This window comes from Centrocercus urophasianus, unplaced genomic scaffold, assembly GCF_019232065.1.
Source record: "Centrocercus urophasianus isolate 14NV4802_14NV808 unplaced genomic scaffold, USGS_Curo_1.0 seq_11, whole genome shotgun sequence".
Lineage (NCBI taxonomy): Eukaryota > Metazoa > Chordata > Aves > Galliformes > Phasianidae > Centrocercus > Centrocercus urophasianus.
Window position 1 is genome coordinate 18331175 of NW_024884253.1, and position 20421 is coordinate 18351595.

Below are 20421 nucleotides of genomic sequence, written 5' to 3' on the forward strand. Positions count from 1 at the left end.
CTTTACAGAACATAACTTTCTATGAGCAGAATTTAATATTTCCATTAAATAAAACATCCATATTTTGAAGCTACCGTACTAGAAAAAAATGTGTTTAATGAAGATACAAAAAGAGCTTAGGGACAAATTAAGAAAGTTTCTTAGGTTTCTTGACTATTTCCAACACTTCACAGCTAGAACAAAATCAAAACTGCAAAAGAGAGCATTTCCACTGCATGAATGCATAAAGAAGATCAGGTATTTCAGAAATATGATCCAAAAGGTTGTTAACATAGCCATGAAGACAAAGGTCACAGAAGATGCCTTGTTTTCAACTTAGTTGCTAAAATCAAGGATGCATGGAAGATGCTCCCATCCCTTCAATATGCAAAGCTCTGTACCAACCTCTGATAAAAACTATCCTACAGTATTTTTTTTAGAAGAACTGAGTAAGGAAAAGGTGAAAATGTTTTTTCCACTTCTTGGAAAAATAGAAAACTAAGAAAACTGCTACAAAAAAGATATAATCATGTACAAAACTTTCAAATGCAAAAGCCAAGAATGTAGCAAGGTTCTTGATCGGCTTTAGACTTTAATTAAGTCTGTCTAAGGTTAGCTTTGGCAGATTAGAGTCACAATGCTGGTCTTGAAAGCACTTGGTACCAGCATATAATAGTTTAATGATTCACTGGTCTTTGAGTCTTTATATTCATTTAAAAATATGCTTTCTTTATCTAAAATATTGGAGAAAAAAATTCAAAGTATTATTTTTTATTAGAAGTTTAATTGCTTTATTTAGTATTTTCATTGTTATAAACAAAAGCAGATTTTGAAAGTTCAGTGTAATAATCTGTGATTACCATGAGCCACAAGAGACGCACAGAGAGCAGTGAGAGACAGCTCTTCAGCTACAAAGCTTCAGCAAGAAGACAGTGACACAAAGCTTTCATGGAAGGCTCAATTAAATCGCCATCAGTGATGTGTACACTGGTCAACATCGTAATAAATATGTTTAGCAATCAGTGCCAGAGTTCTTCTAAACACTTAACAAACCTCAAAATGCTATTGCAGACTGAATGACCAGGATAACTGGTCATGGTAACAACTGACGTGGTAACTTTTGGTACTTCCAACATGAGAACATAAATCTCTTTAAAATGTGATTGGTTTTGCTTGCACAGGAGTTGGAACACTCATGTCTCTCTCGAAAGAGATAACGTTCCCAAACTTATGGTAACATTCTCAATTGGAAAAGGGACAATTTAATTTCCAGGCTCAAAAATATTGCGGGGTCCCAGTGATAAGATTAGAAGAGTGAAATAAAAATATTATCCTGCTGAAATTATACAGAGACAGTAAAAACAGGTCTAAAGTGCATCTTGACCATGGAGCTACTATAGAGCAAAGATAATTATAGCAGTAGTAAAAATAGGATAAACACCGGAATCTGCTTGCAGCTATAAATATTAAGTCATTACCATAGAATCAAAGGCTCTATAACTACAGCAAGCCTCTTAAAGTACAGAGCACACAGAACCTGATAATCAGTACAGAGATAATCAGAGATAAACAACTGAGAGCTGTGGACACATAAAAGATGGGCACATGACAGAGACATCTGCAATGCAACTGCATTTTCATGGGAGGGCTGCATCAAAAACTGTCATACATTTCAAATTAGGGATTTCATAAGGCACACTAAATATAGCTTCCTATGAGCTGAAGTTTTCACTTTATCTGTTTTAAGAGAGAATATTAATACATTTGATTTAAAATACTCATCCACACAGCACAGCTGTTCTGTACTGATATTATGCTGTGCAGTTCACTAAATACTAACAAATTGTTATCAAATTTTGCAGCTGTCATGCACAAAATCACAGAAGATCACAGACCTCCAAATATGAAGTTCACATGAACAGCACTACACTAACACCCCCAAGAATCCTGAAGCATCTTAATGAAGCTTTTAGTTTAGGAGTCTTGATGCTTGACTGACTCGAGAGAAACTATATGAAAATAATTCTAGAAAAGCAATAATTAGAATTGCTATTCATCACGGGCAGACTAATGAACTTGTTTCAGACATTGATGCCGAGTGGCATTTTCTCCAGTTTAACATCTGCACTTAACTGAGGCATCAAGCTTTTTCTACATCAGTTATTTATTTTTTAACATTCACAGTGGTTGGGCTTAGAGCAAGAACCAATTAAAAACAACTACATAATCAAATTAGAAAAGTCAGAAATGTTTAGCATACCTAGGTTTTATACATGGGCACTTTGGAGACAGTCCAGGTCTTGTATGCAAATGTTCTCAGCTTCTACAGTGATTTGAGCATCTAAATGCAGAATTTGGATGTCCTCTGAAAAAGTGCCAACTTTTTTTTTTTGGTAACTGACCAAACACACGGAATTATTCATATATGAATTTTCTGTAAATTGAAGATACATACATAGGGTTCGTGGTAGGGTTTTCTGCATCAAAATATTATTCTACAAATAAAAGTAGAATGAATGCACACTGAAAGAAACTAGGAAGCTTAATAGTAAGATCAAATGGTTACTTGTGTCACTGTAACACACTTTCTCACCAAGTGTTTTTTTTACCTACGCTGATGATGTGCAAGGGCTTGAGACGATTTTTCTGATCATTAACATGTGTGGAAAGTGTTTTCACATAGTAATAAACTGGAGCATGGTGCACTGTTCAGTGCTGTCCATACACCCAACAACACACAGCGAAGTGGTGAGTACACTGCAGATGGGAACAGTAACTCTTCCATATCAACAAAAACAAGACAAATCTGCTATATTTCTGTCAGTTGGACAATTCTACAACAGAACTATCTTGAGTAAATATTTTTGTTGAAGTTCACAGCTGTCCTGTAGATGTTTATGAGTGCTACGTTCTTTAGAGAAACAAAACAAAATTTTCTACTGGAAGAAGCCTAGAGAAGTTCTCTTTAACAGAAGGCTACATTATTCACTATCTCCAATAGGACTGTCAGCTAACCTAAAAATTTTTAGCTTGTGACAGCTCAACTTTCAAGTCATCTGCAGAGGTTTTGATTAAACTGGGGATATGCTCCAAACAGTTCAGTTGTATCTATGAGATCAAATTTCCCACAGGACGTCTTAAATGATCTCATTGTTCAAACATGACTTTCAAAATAGTGAATGATAGATATATAGACTGAATGAAATTCAAAACAGTGTATTTGACCGATACCAGGGCAAGTGTTGTAGACACCTCCTTCATGTGTGGGAAGCTTTCTCAACAAAGATTGAAATGTTCACTCCTTCCCGGCTTATGTTAGTGCTACTAATTATTACTGAAATCATCTTCGGGGAAAAAAATAAATATATAGCACATGTAGAAATAACTTGTAGATTCTGAAAGACATTACACTATTTCTTGAGATATTAAGCTTTGGAATTCCAAGGGGCATGTGCAGGGTCTGTACTTTAAAGAATTATAACAAACCAACCAACCAACCAACCAACCAAAAAACCTTACCAAATTAATTCGTCAATAGGATAATTCTTTAGGTCTACAGTGTAATCTAAACAGTGTGTAATCTAAATCTCAGAAAGAGAGATATGTCATGGATACAGTATTATTTTCTATTTATTTCTATTTATTTCAGACATATATATCAGTAGTCTTCTCTACTGTGGATTAAGTTGTTATTTGTACATAAGATTTGTGTTATTTCAAGGAGATCAGCCACGTAACACATTTTGTAAATGCACAGGAATTAAGATGAAGGACTTCAGTCATTATTTTGAAGAATATCTGAATATCTCATCAGGTATTTTGAGAAGTGAAGCAAAATGAATAATTGCTTTTCATTTTTCCTCAAAAACCGAATTGATTTTGTAAGTTCAGTAAGAATTTCTTTACTGGTTGTTATTTTTTCTAAGCTACCTAGCTCTAACCATCTTCTGAATAAATATCTCATTAGTATTCTTATTTTGCTCCTGAAACATCTAATTATCTTTTGAATGATGAGAATAGCTTATCATTATAAATGCTTTTCTGCTGGGGACTGCAATTTTTCTCTTGGAAAAGCTCTTCTCTACCGACCTGCAATAGCGTTTATGCAGAATTCTGCACCTTACATTCTTCCAGGACTCATCCATTCAAACATATCTCAGATTACATGTGTCTCATGAAGTTGTACAGATGAGGCATTGGTGTAGACTGGAATTTAAAAAAAATCATATCTCACTTTAAGATTTACAACAGTGATATGTCAGACTTACGATTAAATGGTGTGGACAATCAATTTCCTTTTTCTTTATAAAGGCAGACTTAGTAGGCTACTTCTATGCAGTAGTTTACTGTAGGTTCAGCAAACACTTTGCTGAAGCTCTTGATAAAATAACTAGAAATTGCAGTCCATAATTGCTGAACTTGGTTAACCATAATGCCCATTAAAATTTGATCAATACGAAGAAAAAAACCCAAACACCTGCTTTTCACTGAATTGTACTAAATATTATAATTGAAGTGATGTCCTGGAGAACAGGATATCTCTAGAATCAGTATAAAATCAGTGTACTGCTGGCTTTGGGCAGCCTGGTCTGGTGGTTGGTGACCCTGCCTGTGGCAGGGGGATTGAAACTAGATGATCATTGTGGTCCTTTTCAACTCAGGCCATTCTATGATGATTCTATGATCCTATGACCAATAACTACATAAGAACATTAAGAGCATTCTAAGGGTCAAATGAAGATGTTCCCCACATAGTATTGATGATGACAAACAATTTTAGGAGAGTCAAATTCTGTTTGTTAGGACAGCTAAATGAATGCTTTAAATGGCTAGAAGGCCACATAAAAAGCAATCTAAAAGACAAAAAGAGCTACTGCTGTCTCTCCTCCTTCTATCCTCTTCAATTTAGCCAACACTAAATCCAGCAGAGATGAAGTACAATGGGGATTCTGTTCTACTATTTTAGATCTCAGTATAAATTTAATATGTATTCTATCTCAAGAGAACTATTTCTAAAACTTGTTAAGCATTTTTTTTTCAAATCTGCTTAAGTATACAATATTTTAGAATCCTTTCTGACAGTGTTGATGTAGAATGCACATGTAGCCAAAATTTTTTGTTAAGTTTTTCTGTTGGTTTACCTTTATTTCCTTAAAAGTCTTTCCTGATGACAGAAGCAATGCTCTCTTCAATAAAACCAATATTTGTTACCTATCTAAGCATTCAAAGATGCAAGCAAGCAGAAGAGAAAGCTTTTATGAATAATTTTTCTAATACATTTGAACTTTTTGTAAAAATTAAGGAAAAGTGTGAGAAACAGACATGAGGATTTTATCACCAGGAAATTAAATCACTGCATCAGAATTGCCGTAACAGCAATAAGAAACAACTGCAGGTACACTAAAAATATTTAGATTATGATGCAAAGAACTGCAGCATATAAAGTTCCTTCTCTTTCAGCAAGTATAGTCTTAGACAATCACACTTACAGGTGCACATTAACTGTTTTCAGATATTCAGTTGCTGTGTTCCTATCACCAGCTTATTCAAAGGCAGACGTTTAACTTTACAGGATCAATACCAGAGAACCTACATAAAAGGATGTTTTGTAGAAAGATAAAATTTCAGCTACAATCAGGAACATGAAAAAAAGTATATTTTAAATAACTATAAATAAGTAGTAAATAATGAGATCAAATAATAACCACACTGTTTTGAATAAAAATAAACTAAAGAGGAAACAGAAGGGAATTCTTTTCTTAAAGGCTCCTGGAAACAAGTTAGACAACTACACACTGGTCTAGTACACTGAATAAGCATGAATTTTATGGAAAGGATCACTGAGAGTACTCAATAGATGTCAGCAAACATATTTGGTGTGATACAGTATTTATAAGTCAAAAGATTAAAAGCAAAGTGAAGTGTCATGTTAAATAAAATCTGAAAATACAAAATGAAAGAACTGGGGTACTAAGAAAGAAAGAACAAAGAGAGACAAATGGCTGAAGTTTTGCACTGCAAAGAAGGCATGTATTTAAATCAAGATTGTGATGAGTCTGCAAACTGAAGAACCTTAAATGAGAGAAGGATGTGGATGGTAAGATAAAACAAGGATAAATCAAAAGACTTGTAAATGTAGTGACAGCAGCACAAAAAAGGAAGGCAATAAAAATTTCAAAGCTAAAAGAACATCAAACTCTTCCAGCTACACAGTCGGTCTGAATCAAAATGCAACTAAGTTGTAGAATTGTCAGCAGAAATTAAAAAGCTAAGAGATCTTGCAGGAACTAAATGTACATTAAAAACTTAGGGAAGTAGACGCATTCGCTAAACTGTAAAGTCTAATTCTTCCATGGAGATATCAAAATAGGAATTAAACTATCTACTTCCTGTAAAAGGCTACCTAACATAGATTAGATTTTAGTGACCACTTTAACAGTTAAACAATATAAAATTAGATAATGGAAAACAGATAAATCAATTCTCTAAGCAGTGTTTTCCTGTAGTACTGCCAGGAAAAAAATAAAGATTTCATTACTACTAGAGGATTCATGGCCATTCAACATAGTGCACCCTAATTTATATTAAAATATTTCACAAATGCCTGAAAAGTAAATGAAATTCAGAAGAAATGAACTGTCATCTCTATATAAAAGTCAGCCTTCAGAAATAACTAAAAAAAATACAAAGTTGAAAATCCAGCTTTTGGTTGAAATCCTGATGATTCAGGCACCTATTACATCTCTGCAAAAATATAATTTCTTTCAAGACAACAGAGATTTGAGCTTCAAAATGGCTCCATACTGAGCATTTCAGATAAACATCAAATTTTCATTTATTCCTCTTTCTTAATGGTCCTTTCCAACTCCTACAATTCTGTAATTTTGCAAATCACAAAACTTGGTTTTGTTTGCTTGCTACACTTTTAATTTAACTGACTGGCCAGACTATGAAAATCCATCCTTTTTGGAGGACAGGCAATCTGAAAGCCTTACTGACACACATACGTAAGGATAGCCAAACTTAGACTGGAAGTACATGGGTTCCTTAAAAATTAATGCTTTCTATTTAAGTCCACAGAAACTGCAACAGATACAAAGAACACAATAACACTGTCTAATAGAGCAAATTCTCATCTACAAAACTTTCTTTTCAACATAGTCACCATCAGCAATGCATTTTAACCAGTGAAGAATAAGAGTTTGCATAACAGCTATTGTTTAAGACAGGGCTGTGCAAACTCAACTGATTAGGTAGCTCATTAAGATTTGGATTTACTTGGCAGCACCTCATCTTGTAAAAGCCACGGTTGCCTCCACTATCTTCTTTAACTCCTCTGTCTCCTTCCCACACTGTAGTACTGTTGCTCTGACTCATGTCTTCTATACACTGTACTCAGCCTGCCATCAGCATACTTAAACCTGACATAAAAGTTGTACACATGCTTTTAGGTGGCCTTTTAGCTGGAATACTTTTGACTGAGCAGCTGACCACTGCCCTACAGCTGCTGGACAGACCAGGGAGCATGTTCTGCTCGATGTTCACTGTGTAAGATATGTAAGCCACTATATAGGAACACTAAAGCTAAACTTGGCCCAAAGGAGCCAGAACACAGACCAAGTGTGATAAAAAGCTCAATACAGCAGTACTGTAATTGAGTGCACACTGAGCTGTGCAGTTAATGCTGTACTGGTACCTGTACCCAACAGTACTGACTTAAAGGTGACATGATTGCATGCTATATTCATTTTCTGTTGTATACAGAAGAAGCGTATAATTCCTTATTTTATTGGTTTTGGCTACAACTACAGTATAATTTGTCCTCCTTCAGGTGGAGGAAGTCTTTCACAAGATGACTTTTATCTCAAATACACATTAAACTGCCAATTTGAATACTTAATACAAACACATTATCTGTTAAGTCATCTCCTTTCCTGTGTTAAATGTTCAGGTTTCAGATCCATGGTAGTGCTACCTCTTCACCATGAAGTTTTCAAGGATACATAAAACCCCAATGTCTATAAAAAAAATCTAAACCACATTTCCTACCATTTAACATTTAAAAAAAAAAAAAAAAAAAAAAAAAAAAAAAAAAAGCACTTTAATTCTATTTTTATCATTTTTAAAAGCAACACGGAAATTTACACATTGATTTTTCCCTCTGTTGGTCATTTTTATGGTTAAATATACGTTAACCACAATACTTATTTTGTATATGTTAGAAAAACACACTCATACGTTCAATCTATTTTTCACCAGAAAATCAGTACAAATTTCATAATAATAAATTATAAACAAGAAAAAATTCTAGTAAACTCAAAAGAATAAATTTAGAAAGTAATACCTGAAACCACACCAATTCCATCATCACAGTCATAATCAGAGACTTCACTGTCACTGATTCTTTTAGACCCTGTCAAAATAACAAAAAAAACACGTAGCAGTTATTTTCCTGTAAAACAGAGCTTGTTTTGTTTTAAATCTTGAGCCAAGTCTATAAATAAATAACAAGATCTCATATCAGATAATTAAGCATTAATATAAACATAAAGAATATTATAATGATGCTTGCAGATACTTCATGTGCATATCTATTTGTTCCATATCAAAAGAGGTACCATACTATTCATCTTCCAAATTTTCACATACGAAGCATCTAAGTACCAGACAAAAAATGAATGGTAATGATCATATAAAATGAATGCAGTATTTTCTTTGGGGTATTAGTAAGCATTAACAGGGGAAAAGGCAGCTTCACACATAAAGTGTGTTCTGAAAAACAAAATCTGTCTGTGACGCTTTGGAGAATGTAAGCTATTAAATGCTATACAGGAGTGCACCTGTCAAAATAGATGGAACTTAGTTGGCAAAAGTAGATTCCGTGTCTACAATTAGCACTAAAATGTAGGTCGTGCAGGACAAATAGATGTGTTAATTTGTTTAGCTTTATTTGTCTTCTGTCTTCTATGGCAACTTTTTAACAGCATTTGATTGATGCCATCAGGATGAAACACTGGCATGTCAAAGTGGCAATGATAATTACTTATTTACATGTTTCAGTTGTGAGAATCAATGTTCTGCACAATGGTGTGTCTGCTCCAGTTCTCTAGACATCTAAAAATAGACAACTAGTAGGTAGGAAGTTTAATCTGATTGTTCAATTAGGTGTAAGATTTTATATTCCTGCCATAGGAAATGATTTATTCTGAAAAACAAATGAAAAAAAAAAATCAAGTAAAAACTGAGAGTAAACCTAAGGGAGCTCAGGACAAAGCAGGATCAATGTCCTGCTTGGGTGACTGGCATAGTATGATGCCCAGCCTCACCTCCCAGCAGAATACGCATAGAACAAGTGCCAACAGGGGTATGCAAAAATAAAAGCACTTCTCAATTTAAGAAGTTATTATATGAGAAATTACTTGAACCATAAAAACTGCTGTTCTCTATCAGGCTGTCTAACATCTACTTATCAAGGCAGAGGAAGGTTCTTCCTTGCTGTAAAGAGTCTATCAACTCTCCTAATAGGCTTTCTGCTAATCAGGATAATTTCTACAAAGCAATTAAGTTTAACTAGGAAGATATTCAGTCTGATGATATTTTTAAATTGTAGTATAGAACACCCAATGAACATCTTTGTTGCAAAGAAACAAAGAAACAAATTACAAAGAGCCTCTATCTACTCCGCTTGTGATGCTGTACCTGCTGCTCATCTCAGCAGTCTTCTACAGCTGTGTTGATTTACATGCCATTGGGAAGAAGTACTGGGGCCATCAGGCTCTATTCTCCTTAGCCACAAATTCAAATTCACATGATTAAATAAGATGGATTGTATTTGCTACTAAATATTTGAGCAAGAGAGTTCCATTGGTCTGGCCGGGATTTGGTTGGGAGAAAAGAGGCAGAAGTCACCAAAGGGGTGCAGAGCAGCATGATTCTGACCTCTTTGGTAACCTTGGCTCTGACTTGGAAGCAGAAGAGCAGCTGCTGTGCAGAGATGCCAACAAGCAGCTCTCGGGCTCTGCAGCTAAGCAAGGACTGGGGAATGGGAAGAACAGGCAATGGTGCTCATCACATCAATCCTGGAGGGAAAATTCACTTCTCTGAGGATGAAAATAGCCAACTGTTGTCACAGTGGCTGAAGATTTCCATGGGGAAACAAAAATGCAGGGGCCTCTCTTTCCCCTCAAGCCCCCATCCACCTTCTAGATTTTCCTAATACCTCAACTTCAAATCCCCTTCCAGGATCTAGAGACCATCTTCTCTTTTTATATACAGAATTCTGTCTTCAATCCCACCACACAAATATGCTGCAGGGAAAAGACAGGGCATTGGGAAGGTGAATGGGCCAAGATCAACACCTGCCCTAAGGATGGGCATAGAGAAAGAAAAACCACATTTCAGATCTTTCTCCAGCTACTACCCCTGCAAAGAGGCCAGTGTCTTTTAACAGCTTTAAAATGTGGTTTTAAATGTTGGTTAGAAGTTATTGAGATTTCTTACTTGGCTTTGTCTTTGGAAATCAATATTTTCAGGAAGGACAGAGGAAGGAATACATGTCTATTGAATCTAATGTCAAGAATCACTGCCTGGAATACGAAACTTCTGCAAAATAATCACATTAAACTTATTTACAATATCTTCCATTAACATCAGAAATTGAACAGATTAGAAGGTCCACAGGTCAAAATCCTTTGTTGAACTGAGTATCCAAAATACAAGCATAATTGCTGGCATCATAGTTCTCATAAATTTTGCAAGAACAATTTCATATGCTATTCATTCTAGCTGGTAATATTGTTTTTAACCTACTGAAAATGTAAATTTTAATATGTAGGCTACAGTCCCTCCTTAACCATGTCTTTTCCAAATACCACTTCATTATCTTATATTCATATCAAGTAATTTGAACCATTGTCCATAAAACAGAGAAAGCACTACTCATAATCTGTCTGGGAAGTGTGACAATGAAGTCTCTCATCAACAAATTATTCCAAAGGAATACTGCTAATGATGCTGTTGTTTAGTGTTTTCAATGCATATTTAATGTGTATTTTAAAATGTCTGACCAATATGTTGTCAAATATGGTGCATATTTCAAAAGTAAGAAACTGAAATCCTTTCTATCAAATTCAGAATTCTGCAAAGAGTTTGAGCATGTAATACCTGGGACATTGAGTGCATCAAATAAGTGCACTCATGAAAATGGTCTGTATGTCTTTGATGCATTTTAAACATGAAGAATGATGTTAATTAAGCCTCACAGTACTTGAATATAAGTTATTACTGAACTACTCTCAATTATAACCATTTTGTCTGATAACTGGATGTTAGCAGTTTGCAACTTCTGAATAAAAATAATGTGGAAAACACTTGTTTCTGGTATAAGCCTCAACATAAGAGCAGCATGTGAGGTTCGAAAGTTAATTGAAGTCTATTTGACCAACCAACACAGAACTGACATGGATAAGAGATGAAATGAGTAAAAAGAATAAGGTGTTAGCTTAAATAAACAGAAAGAACATCAGATATTTTGGCTCAGAAATTCTTTTCATCTTATGGAAAGAAAGGAAAGAGAAAGCAGACCAAGCACCCAAGGAGAGGATCCTATCCATTACAACATAGGAACATTTTATTAGGTTTGGTGAACTCCTTGGTAGCATGCTTGTATGATCTCCTTCCCTGAAGCTCAAAAAAGGCCTTCACAACCATTTACAGTAGCTTAGTGCTGCCACTGTTTTTTCTATATTCAAAGCTGACACATAAGCAACCCTAAAATCAGTCTTACAACAACTGTCTTAAGAATTTATTCTCATGTTCATCCAATTTGTGCCTGAGGGTTCTTTATGCGAACTAATTTCTCCCGCAGTCTCACTGTCTGCATGTCAATCTGTCACTTCTTCCTCCTGTGGTTTTTCAAGTTTTTGACCAATTTCATCTAAATTGTCAGAAAGGTTTAAACACCAAATATAATTAAGTTCCTACGGATCTTTGAAAAGGGTTGCAGAAATAAACAGAGATGTATTTGAATCAGAACCCTTTTGTGGAAAAGAAACAAAACCAAGGTAAAATTTGAGCGCACACGGTGAAATCATACTAGTCACAGCAAACATGTTCTGTTCCCAAGTGAACATGTAAGACATGAGAGGGATCTAGGGATATTTCCAGAGAGAGCAGACTGGAGGAAACATGGGAGAATAAGGGTAAATGTAATGGAAACTAGGCTTTCTTAGAACTGCTCTTAAGAAATGGTTTGGGGTTTGTAGAGAGCCTGCTTTTGCAGGCGTATTGGACTCAATGATCTTCTGAAGTCCCTCCCAACCCCTGCAATTCTGCGATTCCATGATTCTGTGAATTCTTTTTCTCTCTATGATAGCACTGGTTCTGTTTTCTCAACAACGTGTGCTTCATTTCTTAAACTTAACTGAAAGATAATTAAATGAACCAATTCTCAACGAGATTCTCATAATTAAAACTGCAGCAACTGCAAAAAGTCCCACATGAAAAGTGCTATGAAATTTAAGCTTGTAAAAACTTTACATTATGAATTTATGTTTAATTAAGGGAAACTTCTCAGATATGCCAACTGTATTCATAACTGGGAATTTAAAGCAATGCTAAAATGTAAAAACATGTATCAATACAAATACTGATTTTGGTAGTAATTCACTTACCCCAATGCTTCCGTTCTAAAAATCCTTACGTTAGTTCTCAAACAACTATGATACAACAATGATCCTTTAAATAAAGCTTAAGCAAAATAGCATTTACCTAATACAGTTAATAAAGCTTACTACAGTTCACCTATCAAAGCTCTACCTAAATTAAAGGCAGACAAAGCAAGTATAATGGTATAGTATTGCTCCAATATCAATACTGAGATGTCATGAGTAGAGAAACAAAGCCAACAAAGGACCTATGGCTGAAAAGCAGACATGTAAAGCCGAGGAACAAGCAATTTAGCATCTGCACAATAGGTAGCAAAAGCACAACAATAAAATATCAAATTAAATTTTGCATGTATGTGGAAGCAATAAGCATTTCTGGCATGCTGAAAGTTTACCTGAATTATATGAATATAAGCCTTTATCTGGAAAACAAATATTGAAATGAAGTAGTGTCAGGGAAAATTACATGAATCACTACATGTAACAGGGATGGTCAGAACCTTAAACTTCATTGTAACTGCTTCTGCAGACTGAAGAATTTGATATTCAGGCCATATTTCAAAAGCAAAAAGCTCAATCAGATTTGAGAAATTAAACCACAAAAACACCAATCACTTCTGGTTTGACATTTATATTCTGCAGACAGGGAGGACTGCAGGAGGTCAGTCATCTCCAGTTCTCAAATACAGCTGCTTACTTACTGTAAGCAAGTGTTCAACTTTTTAAGAGCAAAATGTATATTCAACTAATTATACCCTTAAATGACTGTATGGTGATGTTGGCACCTTGGCAGAAGTCATTAGCAGAACTTTCCTGAGAGGTAGCTATGAATACTAGTTTAAATTTCACAGACTCAGTAGTGATGTTAAAGTCAATATTTCATCTCCACTAGTGAATGGTTTGATTTGGTAAAAGTGCATATATATGGTAAAAATGTACATAATAATGCACAATATATACATTGGTTAAAATGTATATACGTTAATACCACATGATTTGTGACCGGTGAACTTAAGACAATGATTAAATATTTGCTAGATGTGGGTAATTGCTTTCATTACTTAAGTCTGACTCTTTGAGTTATTCTATCTTTCCATACAATCATGTCAGTATTTCTAAATATGATAATACATATAGTATGCAAAACAATGGACACAAATGAAAATGTGAAATAATACTTTGCATTTGCAGATTTTGTAGATGTGACTTCCATGAGGTAATAGGAAGAAGCCAGGATGTCAAAACAATATGAATATGTACTGGACAACCAGGTTCCTTCTGGCAAGCTGGAGTTTTTCTGACATCCAGCTAAATACTGTTTTAATATACATACAATTATCAGTAAATCATCTACTATCTGCAAATCTCGAATCTACATCTACAAATTGTATTTCTTGATAAGCAATTATTTTTTGTTACCTAGCTCCAGAATTCCATTAATCTCAAATAAGATAATCAGGATTTTCTTAGAATGACTTACAAACATTTAGATCAGAGCTTCGGTGGTTACATTTTTTCTAACATTTGCATTTGTTGGCACAGGTCTATTCCAGTTATTAATTGCATGAAAAATTGACTCATCTTTGGCTAGAAAATTACAAAAAAGAAGTAAGGGAAAGTTTTTTAGTTTCCTCCAGCAAAGGTCCAAGAATGTAATTAAAAATCAATTAACACAATGTATAAATTATTTATATAATTAAAAAGGATAGACATTCTGAATGCAACTTCTGGAAAGATCTACAAAATTGTAGAGCTTCTTTAAGAAGACAGGAATGTAGAAATAGTGAGATTATAATGGAGCAAGGACTTAAGGAAGCCATGTATTTTTCTATATGGTTACAACAGAAAGGAAAATGAGTAATATTCCATTCATCTGAAGATTTCATCAGAACCTTTATAATTATATGATAGTTTATTATGCTACAACAATTAAAAAAAAAAAACGTACAATGGCTTTAACCAGAAAAGGAAGCCACTGCATAGATTTCTGTTCTTTAGAATCTTTTTAAATTTGATCCAACTATTTATCTGCTGCCTAGCAAGGTTACTTTGCCCTATACATCAAGTTGTTTCAACAGAAAACATTGTTTTCCTGTCATTACATGGCAAAAGAGTTGTTTAATGACGTGATTTTATCAATGAAGCAGAACAGAATTATAATCAATATACAAACTCCCATAAACTCCTGCAGTGTTGATAGATTTTGAAATATTTTTGTAGTTTAATTACAGTTTAGTAAGGTTTATTTTTATTTTTTCAAAGATTAAATAATTTTATTTTTTTAATTGGGAAAAAGAAAAATATTTTGATAGTTTAAGGCCTTTTCAGACACCCCTGTATCATGTTAAATACCTTTTCATTAAAGTATTTAATAAACCATAGATGTACAATAAATATAAGTAAATCATAGGTGCATAATAGATCTAATATTGGTGTTAGTATATATATATATGTATATCCATATTCGATGAACAAAACATCAGTGCATGCAAACAAAGTTAACAAGGCCTGTGCTTCATAAAAGAAAAAAAAAAAAGAAAAATTAAGGAGAAAGCATGAAAGAGAAATATAAGCTTCATCACCTCTCTAGAGTAAACTTCTTATAAAATATTCACTGTTCACATTCTGTGCCACTGACTATAAAATGCTCCATATTATAATTTGAAGAAAAAAAAAAAGCAATTGTATGTTTCTTGCTTACCTATTAGTAAAAAGCATTATTATGATACCCTCAACTAAGATGCATTTACACTGATTTAAAATTATCATACAAATTATCATAAAAAAAAATTATCATACAGACTTACAATATTCAAAACACATTAAAAGGAAATTGCTGAGACAGCAGGATCCTGATTCTCAAGTAAAGATTCTGAGTTCTAAAAAATTCCATAGCTTTCATTGGAATGCAGTTTTGCAATGCCTCAGGTCTCAGATACACTGTCATTAATTATTATTAAACTTCAATTATTTTGATACTACCAAGATTAGCTCTATATGTTCTAGAATATAGACTTGAAATTTTAACAGTTAGAGAATGGTAAAGAGGACTTGACAGATAAAAGCACTCAATCCATCTTTGATTTGATGACAAAGTCAATGAGTATAAATAAATCAATAAAAAGCCTCAGCAACCAGCAATGACAAGTCCATCTAAAAAAGTTTCTTCAAAAATGAATAAGCAGTATGGTGAATAAGCACTTTGTGAATTCAGTCTATTGATTTGGTGTTTCTAGTTGTATGTGATAATTTTTAGCACGTTAAAGTCTAATCAAACGAACAAAACTGACCTTATTATTCAGAATATTTTGCTTATGCACTGATTTTTTTTTTAATTTCTATCTGAATGACATACCATTTGCAAAAGTAATGCTATATATTCTACATATATACACTTCTTTTTTCAGTTGCTATATTCCTATTTTTTCTGTATTTTTCTTTTATAAATTCACTCTATTTGTGCACACAGAAAAAAATTGGTACAGTAATCACTCTCCCATCTCTTTGTTCAAATATGTCTTGTTTAACAGTCAAGAAAGTCAGCAAATGAAGTCATCAATGACTTCAAAAGCCAGATCAACAACTCATCACTTATAAGAAAGCTACTTCACAGTTTTCTTATTATAGTAATTCTGATTTTGACTGATTTTTCCGGTGTTCAGATCTGAAAAAAATATCATTTTGTTGATCATTTTGGACTTAAAGATTCTGATTTCCAAACACTGTCATTTCTGAAACCCCGAAGACAATATTTTCAGCAGAGTTTATTGCACGTAGATTCACTACTTTTCCATGATGGAGAATGCTTAAAATACAAAACATCTTTTTTACCCAATACTGTGCATGCACTGCATAGTTAGGGCAACACAGCTGGTGAGTGGTCTGGAGCACAAATCTTATGAGGAACAGCGGAGGGTACTGGGATTGTTCCATCTGGAGAAGAAGAGGCTCAGGGGTGACCTTACTGCTCTGTACAATTGCCTGAAGGGGGGTTGTGGTGAGGTGGAGGTCGGCCTCTTCTTCCATGTAACTAGTGATAGGACTAGAGGGGATGGCCTCAATCACAGAATCACAGAATCACCCGGGTTGGAAGGGACCTCAAGGATCATGTAGTTCCAACCCCCCTGCCTAGCAGGGCCACCAAACACACACATTCAGATCAGGTTGCCCAGGACCCCGTCCAACCTGGCCTTGAACACGTCCAAGGACGGGGCATCCACAACCTCCCTGGGCAGCCCGTTCCAGGGCCTAACCACTCTCCTTGTATAGAACTTCCCCCTAACATCCAACCTAAATCTTCCCTCCCTCAACTTGGATCCATTTCCCCTAGTCCTGCTATTGTCAGCCCTTTTGAAGAGTTTACTCCCCTCCTGGGTGTAGGTTCCCTTCAGGTATTGATAGGCTGCAATGAGGTCACCCCGCAGCCTTCTCTTCTCCAGGCTGAACAAGCCCAACTCCCTCAGCCTGTCCTCATAGGGGAGGTGCTCCAGCCCCCTGATCATCTTAGTCGCCCTCCTCTGGACCCTTTCCAAAATCTCAATGTCTTTCTTGTACTGAGGGCTCCACACCTGGACACAGTACTCCAGATGGGGCCTCACAAGAGCCGAGTAGAGAGGGACAATCACCTCCCTGTCCCTGCTGACCACCCCTCTCCTGATGGAGCCCAGGATCCCATTTGCCTTTCGAGCTGCCAGAGCGCACTGCTGGCTCATGTTCAGTCTCTCGTCCATCAGGACCCCCAGGTCCTTCTCTGCTGAGCTGCTCTCAAGGACCACTCCTCCCAGCCTGTACGGGTGCCTGGGGTTCTTCCGGCCCAAATGCAAAACCTTGCACTTTGCCGTGTTGAACCTCATTAGGTTCACCCGAGCCCAGCCCTCCAGCCTGTCGAGGTCCCTCTGAATGGCATCCCTTCCTTCCACCGTATCAACCGCACCACTCAGCTTGGTGTCGTCAGCAAACTTGCTGAGGGTGCACTCAATTCCCTCATCGATGTCATTAATAAAGATGTTAAAGAGCACCGGTCCCAAGACAGACCCTTGGGGGACACCACTTGTTACCGGCCTCCACCTGGACATAGAGCCATTGACCACCACCCTCTGTCTGCGGCCTTTCAACCAATTGCTTATCCATCGGGTCGTCCACCTATCAAATCCACTTCCCTCCAATTTGGAGATGAGGATGTGGTGGGGGACCATGTCAAAGGCCTTGCTCAGGTCCAGGTAAATGACATCGGTCGCCTTTCCTTTGTCCACCAATGTCGTCACTCCATCATAGAAGGCCACAAGATTAGTTAGGCATGACCTTCCTTTGGTGAAGCCGTGCTGGCTGTCTCGGATCACATGCTCATTCTTTATGTGATCGAGCATGTTGTCCAGGAGGATCTGTTCCATGATCTTCCCAGGCACAGAGGTGAGACTCACCGGCCTGTAGTTCCCCGGGTCCTCCCTGCTCCCCTTCTTGTATATGGGAGTGACGTGACCCTTCCTCCAGTCATCCGGGACCTCACCTGACAGCCACGACTTCTCAAATATGATGGAGAGCGGCTCGGCAACCACCTCAGCCAGCTCCTTCAGGACCCTGGGATGCACGCCATCCGGCCCCATAGACTTGTATTCATTCAGTCTAAGGAGGCACTCAAGTTGTGCCAGAGGAGGATCAGGTTGGATATCATTTATTCTCAGAAACAGTGGTGACTGTTGGCACACCAGCTGCCCGGGGAGGTGGTGGAGTCATCATCCCTGGTGGTGTCCAAGAGACATACAGGTGTGACACTGAGGGACACGGTTTAGTGGGAAATACTGGTGTTAGGTAGACAGTTGGACTGGATGATCTTGAAGGTCTTTTCCAACTTTGGTGATTCTATGATTCTCATGATAATTAAAAACTCTCCTAGATTGCTGTGCATACCTATGCTGTAACTAGGGATCAGAAACTGTCTGTTTTTACTGTTTCTCACATTTCTTCCTTTCTATTGGCATTAAGCCATTACAAGCACTGACTTCCTACGCTCTGTGGTATGTAGATCAATAATTTTGTCAGTTTGGCTTTAAAGCTGCAGACTCTTAGAGCTAGTGACAATAATTTTTTAAATCTTAGGTAACTGGGAAATTCGTAAAATTCCTAAAGTAAAACAAAATAACGAAAGATATTTCTTAAAAAAAAAAAAATAAATAAAATCAGTTTAATGCAGAACAACAACAAAAAAATTGTTGGACTTCAAAACACGATAGCCCAGTATCCTTTATCAACTAAGCATTATCAGCCCACATTGCACAAATGTACACATTATGTGGACATAACTTTAAAAGATTGAATAAGAACCTCTCAGATTTAATTTGATGTCTGCTTTCTCTGTTCTGGGAAATGGGGACAAAATAATACCTCTTGATTTTCAACCCCATGTCAAAAACACTGCTGACATCCCACTGATTCTAATGGACAACTGTCAATGAAGTATCCAAACCACATTCAATTTTCAGTGTAATTCACAGTAAGTCTCTTACCTAAAATACGAAAGAAAATCAATACTATGGCCTCATCAACTAGATGAATATTAAAATCTTTCATAAAATAATCTTTGCTGTTTAGAGTCTCTTTTCAGAGGTAATATAAAAAGAACTTCAGTTGGCCTACAACTCCACTTAATGCAGCCTGGAATTCTTAATATATGCGGATACTATGTAAAATATTTAAGAAAATTGAAGCTAGTTCGAAAATTCAAGAATTAACTTCAAGAGAAGGTGAAAACTGGCTTCTATCACTCCATATACCACATATACATTGTGTTGTATACCACAACACAATGTCCACTCTAAGATACTAAGAGAGATAAAAAGAAGTAGAATCTAAGTTACTATCTCTCTTTGAAAGTTGTTTCCTGGAAGACATAGCATATGAGACTCTGTGAGAAGCTCACCCTGTGCTATCTGTATCTGTAAACATGGGAGTTCAGTCTTCAGGACTGACAATTTGTTCATCTTCAGAACACCAAAATTCAATTATACTAAAAAGAGAATAGCAGTCAGTGGTAAGCATAGGTGGTTCTTTTAAGCTACCTTCAGAGAATAACATTTAAATATTGCCTTTGTATGCATGCATTTAACAAAAAAATGAAGCTTAGATGTGTACCTTCGTATTTATACAAATGACAAACAATCTTGTAATTCTAAATATATCGAGACTTCTCACTAGAAATTTTGAGGGGTGTACAATCAAGTACTTCTTATCAAGACTCTTTTCAGCAGTATGTGGCTGTAGGACAAGAGGAAATGGCCACAAACTGAAGCATAGATGTTCCACACAAATGTGTAAGGACTTCTTCCCAGTGAGGGTGACGGGAACAGGATGCCCAAGGAGGCTGTGGAGTCTCCTTCTAAGGAGATATTCAAGACCCACCTGTGCAACCTGGTCTAGGGAGCCTGCTTTGCAGGAGGGTTGGACTAGATGATCTCTAGAGGTCTCTTCCAGCCCTACAATTCTGTGACTCTAAGATGCTTTGTATTGTACTAACTAATTCTGTATGTAAAAGCATCACAGAAATTAATAAAAGGTGGCAGTGCCGAACTGCTCTTGAAGCTGAAGACAGCTTTTGCAGCCTCAATAACTGAAATAAATTTAGAGTGTAATAGGAGAGTAAGCATTCTAAAAAGTACTATGAAAGAGATAGGTACACTTTTCAGATATGCCCTAACTTCACTCTGGAGATCTTTTTTTGCAAACTGTCACAGCGTGCCAATGGAAGAAATCTAGTAACATCTTCTGCTTCATCGCATACAAG

General features: G+C 36.1%; 1 protein-coding gene across 37 annotated transcripts in view; it reads right to left on the reverse strand.

Moving 5' to 3' along the window:
* RIMS2 (regulating synaptic membrane exocytosis 2) overlaps nt 1-20421 on the reverse strand; it is a 437579-nt gene that overhangs the window by 153943 nt on the left and 263215 nt on the right. For 36 of the 37 annotated variants that reach the window (XM_042839685.1, XM_042839666.1, XM_042839675.1 and 33 more), the window contains one exon: nt 8324-8392. In XM_042839685.1, coding sequence (XP_042695619.1) covers nt 8324-8392 — 69 coding nt within the window. Of the gene's footprint in view, nt 1-8323; nt 8393-13039; nt 13067-20421 lie in introns of all 37 variants that reach the window. The other variant, XM_042839663.1, reaches the window with a different exon arrangement.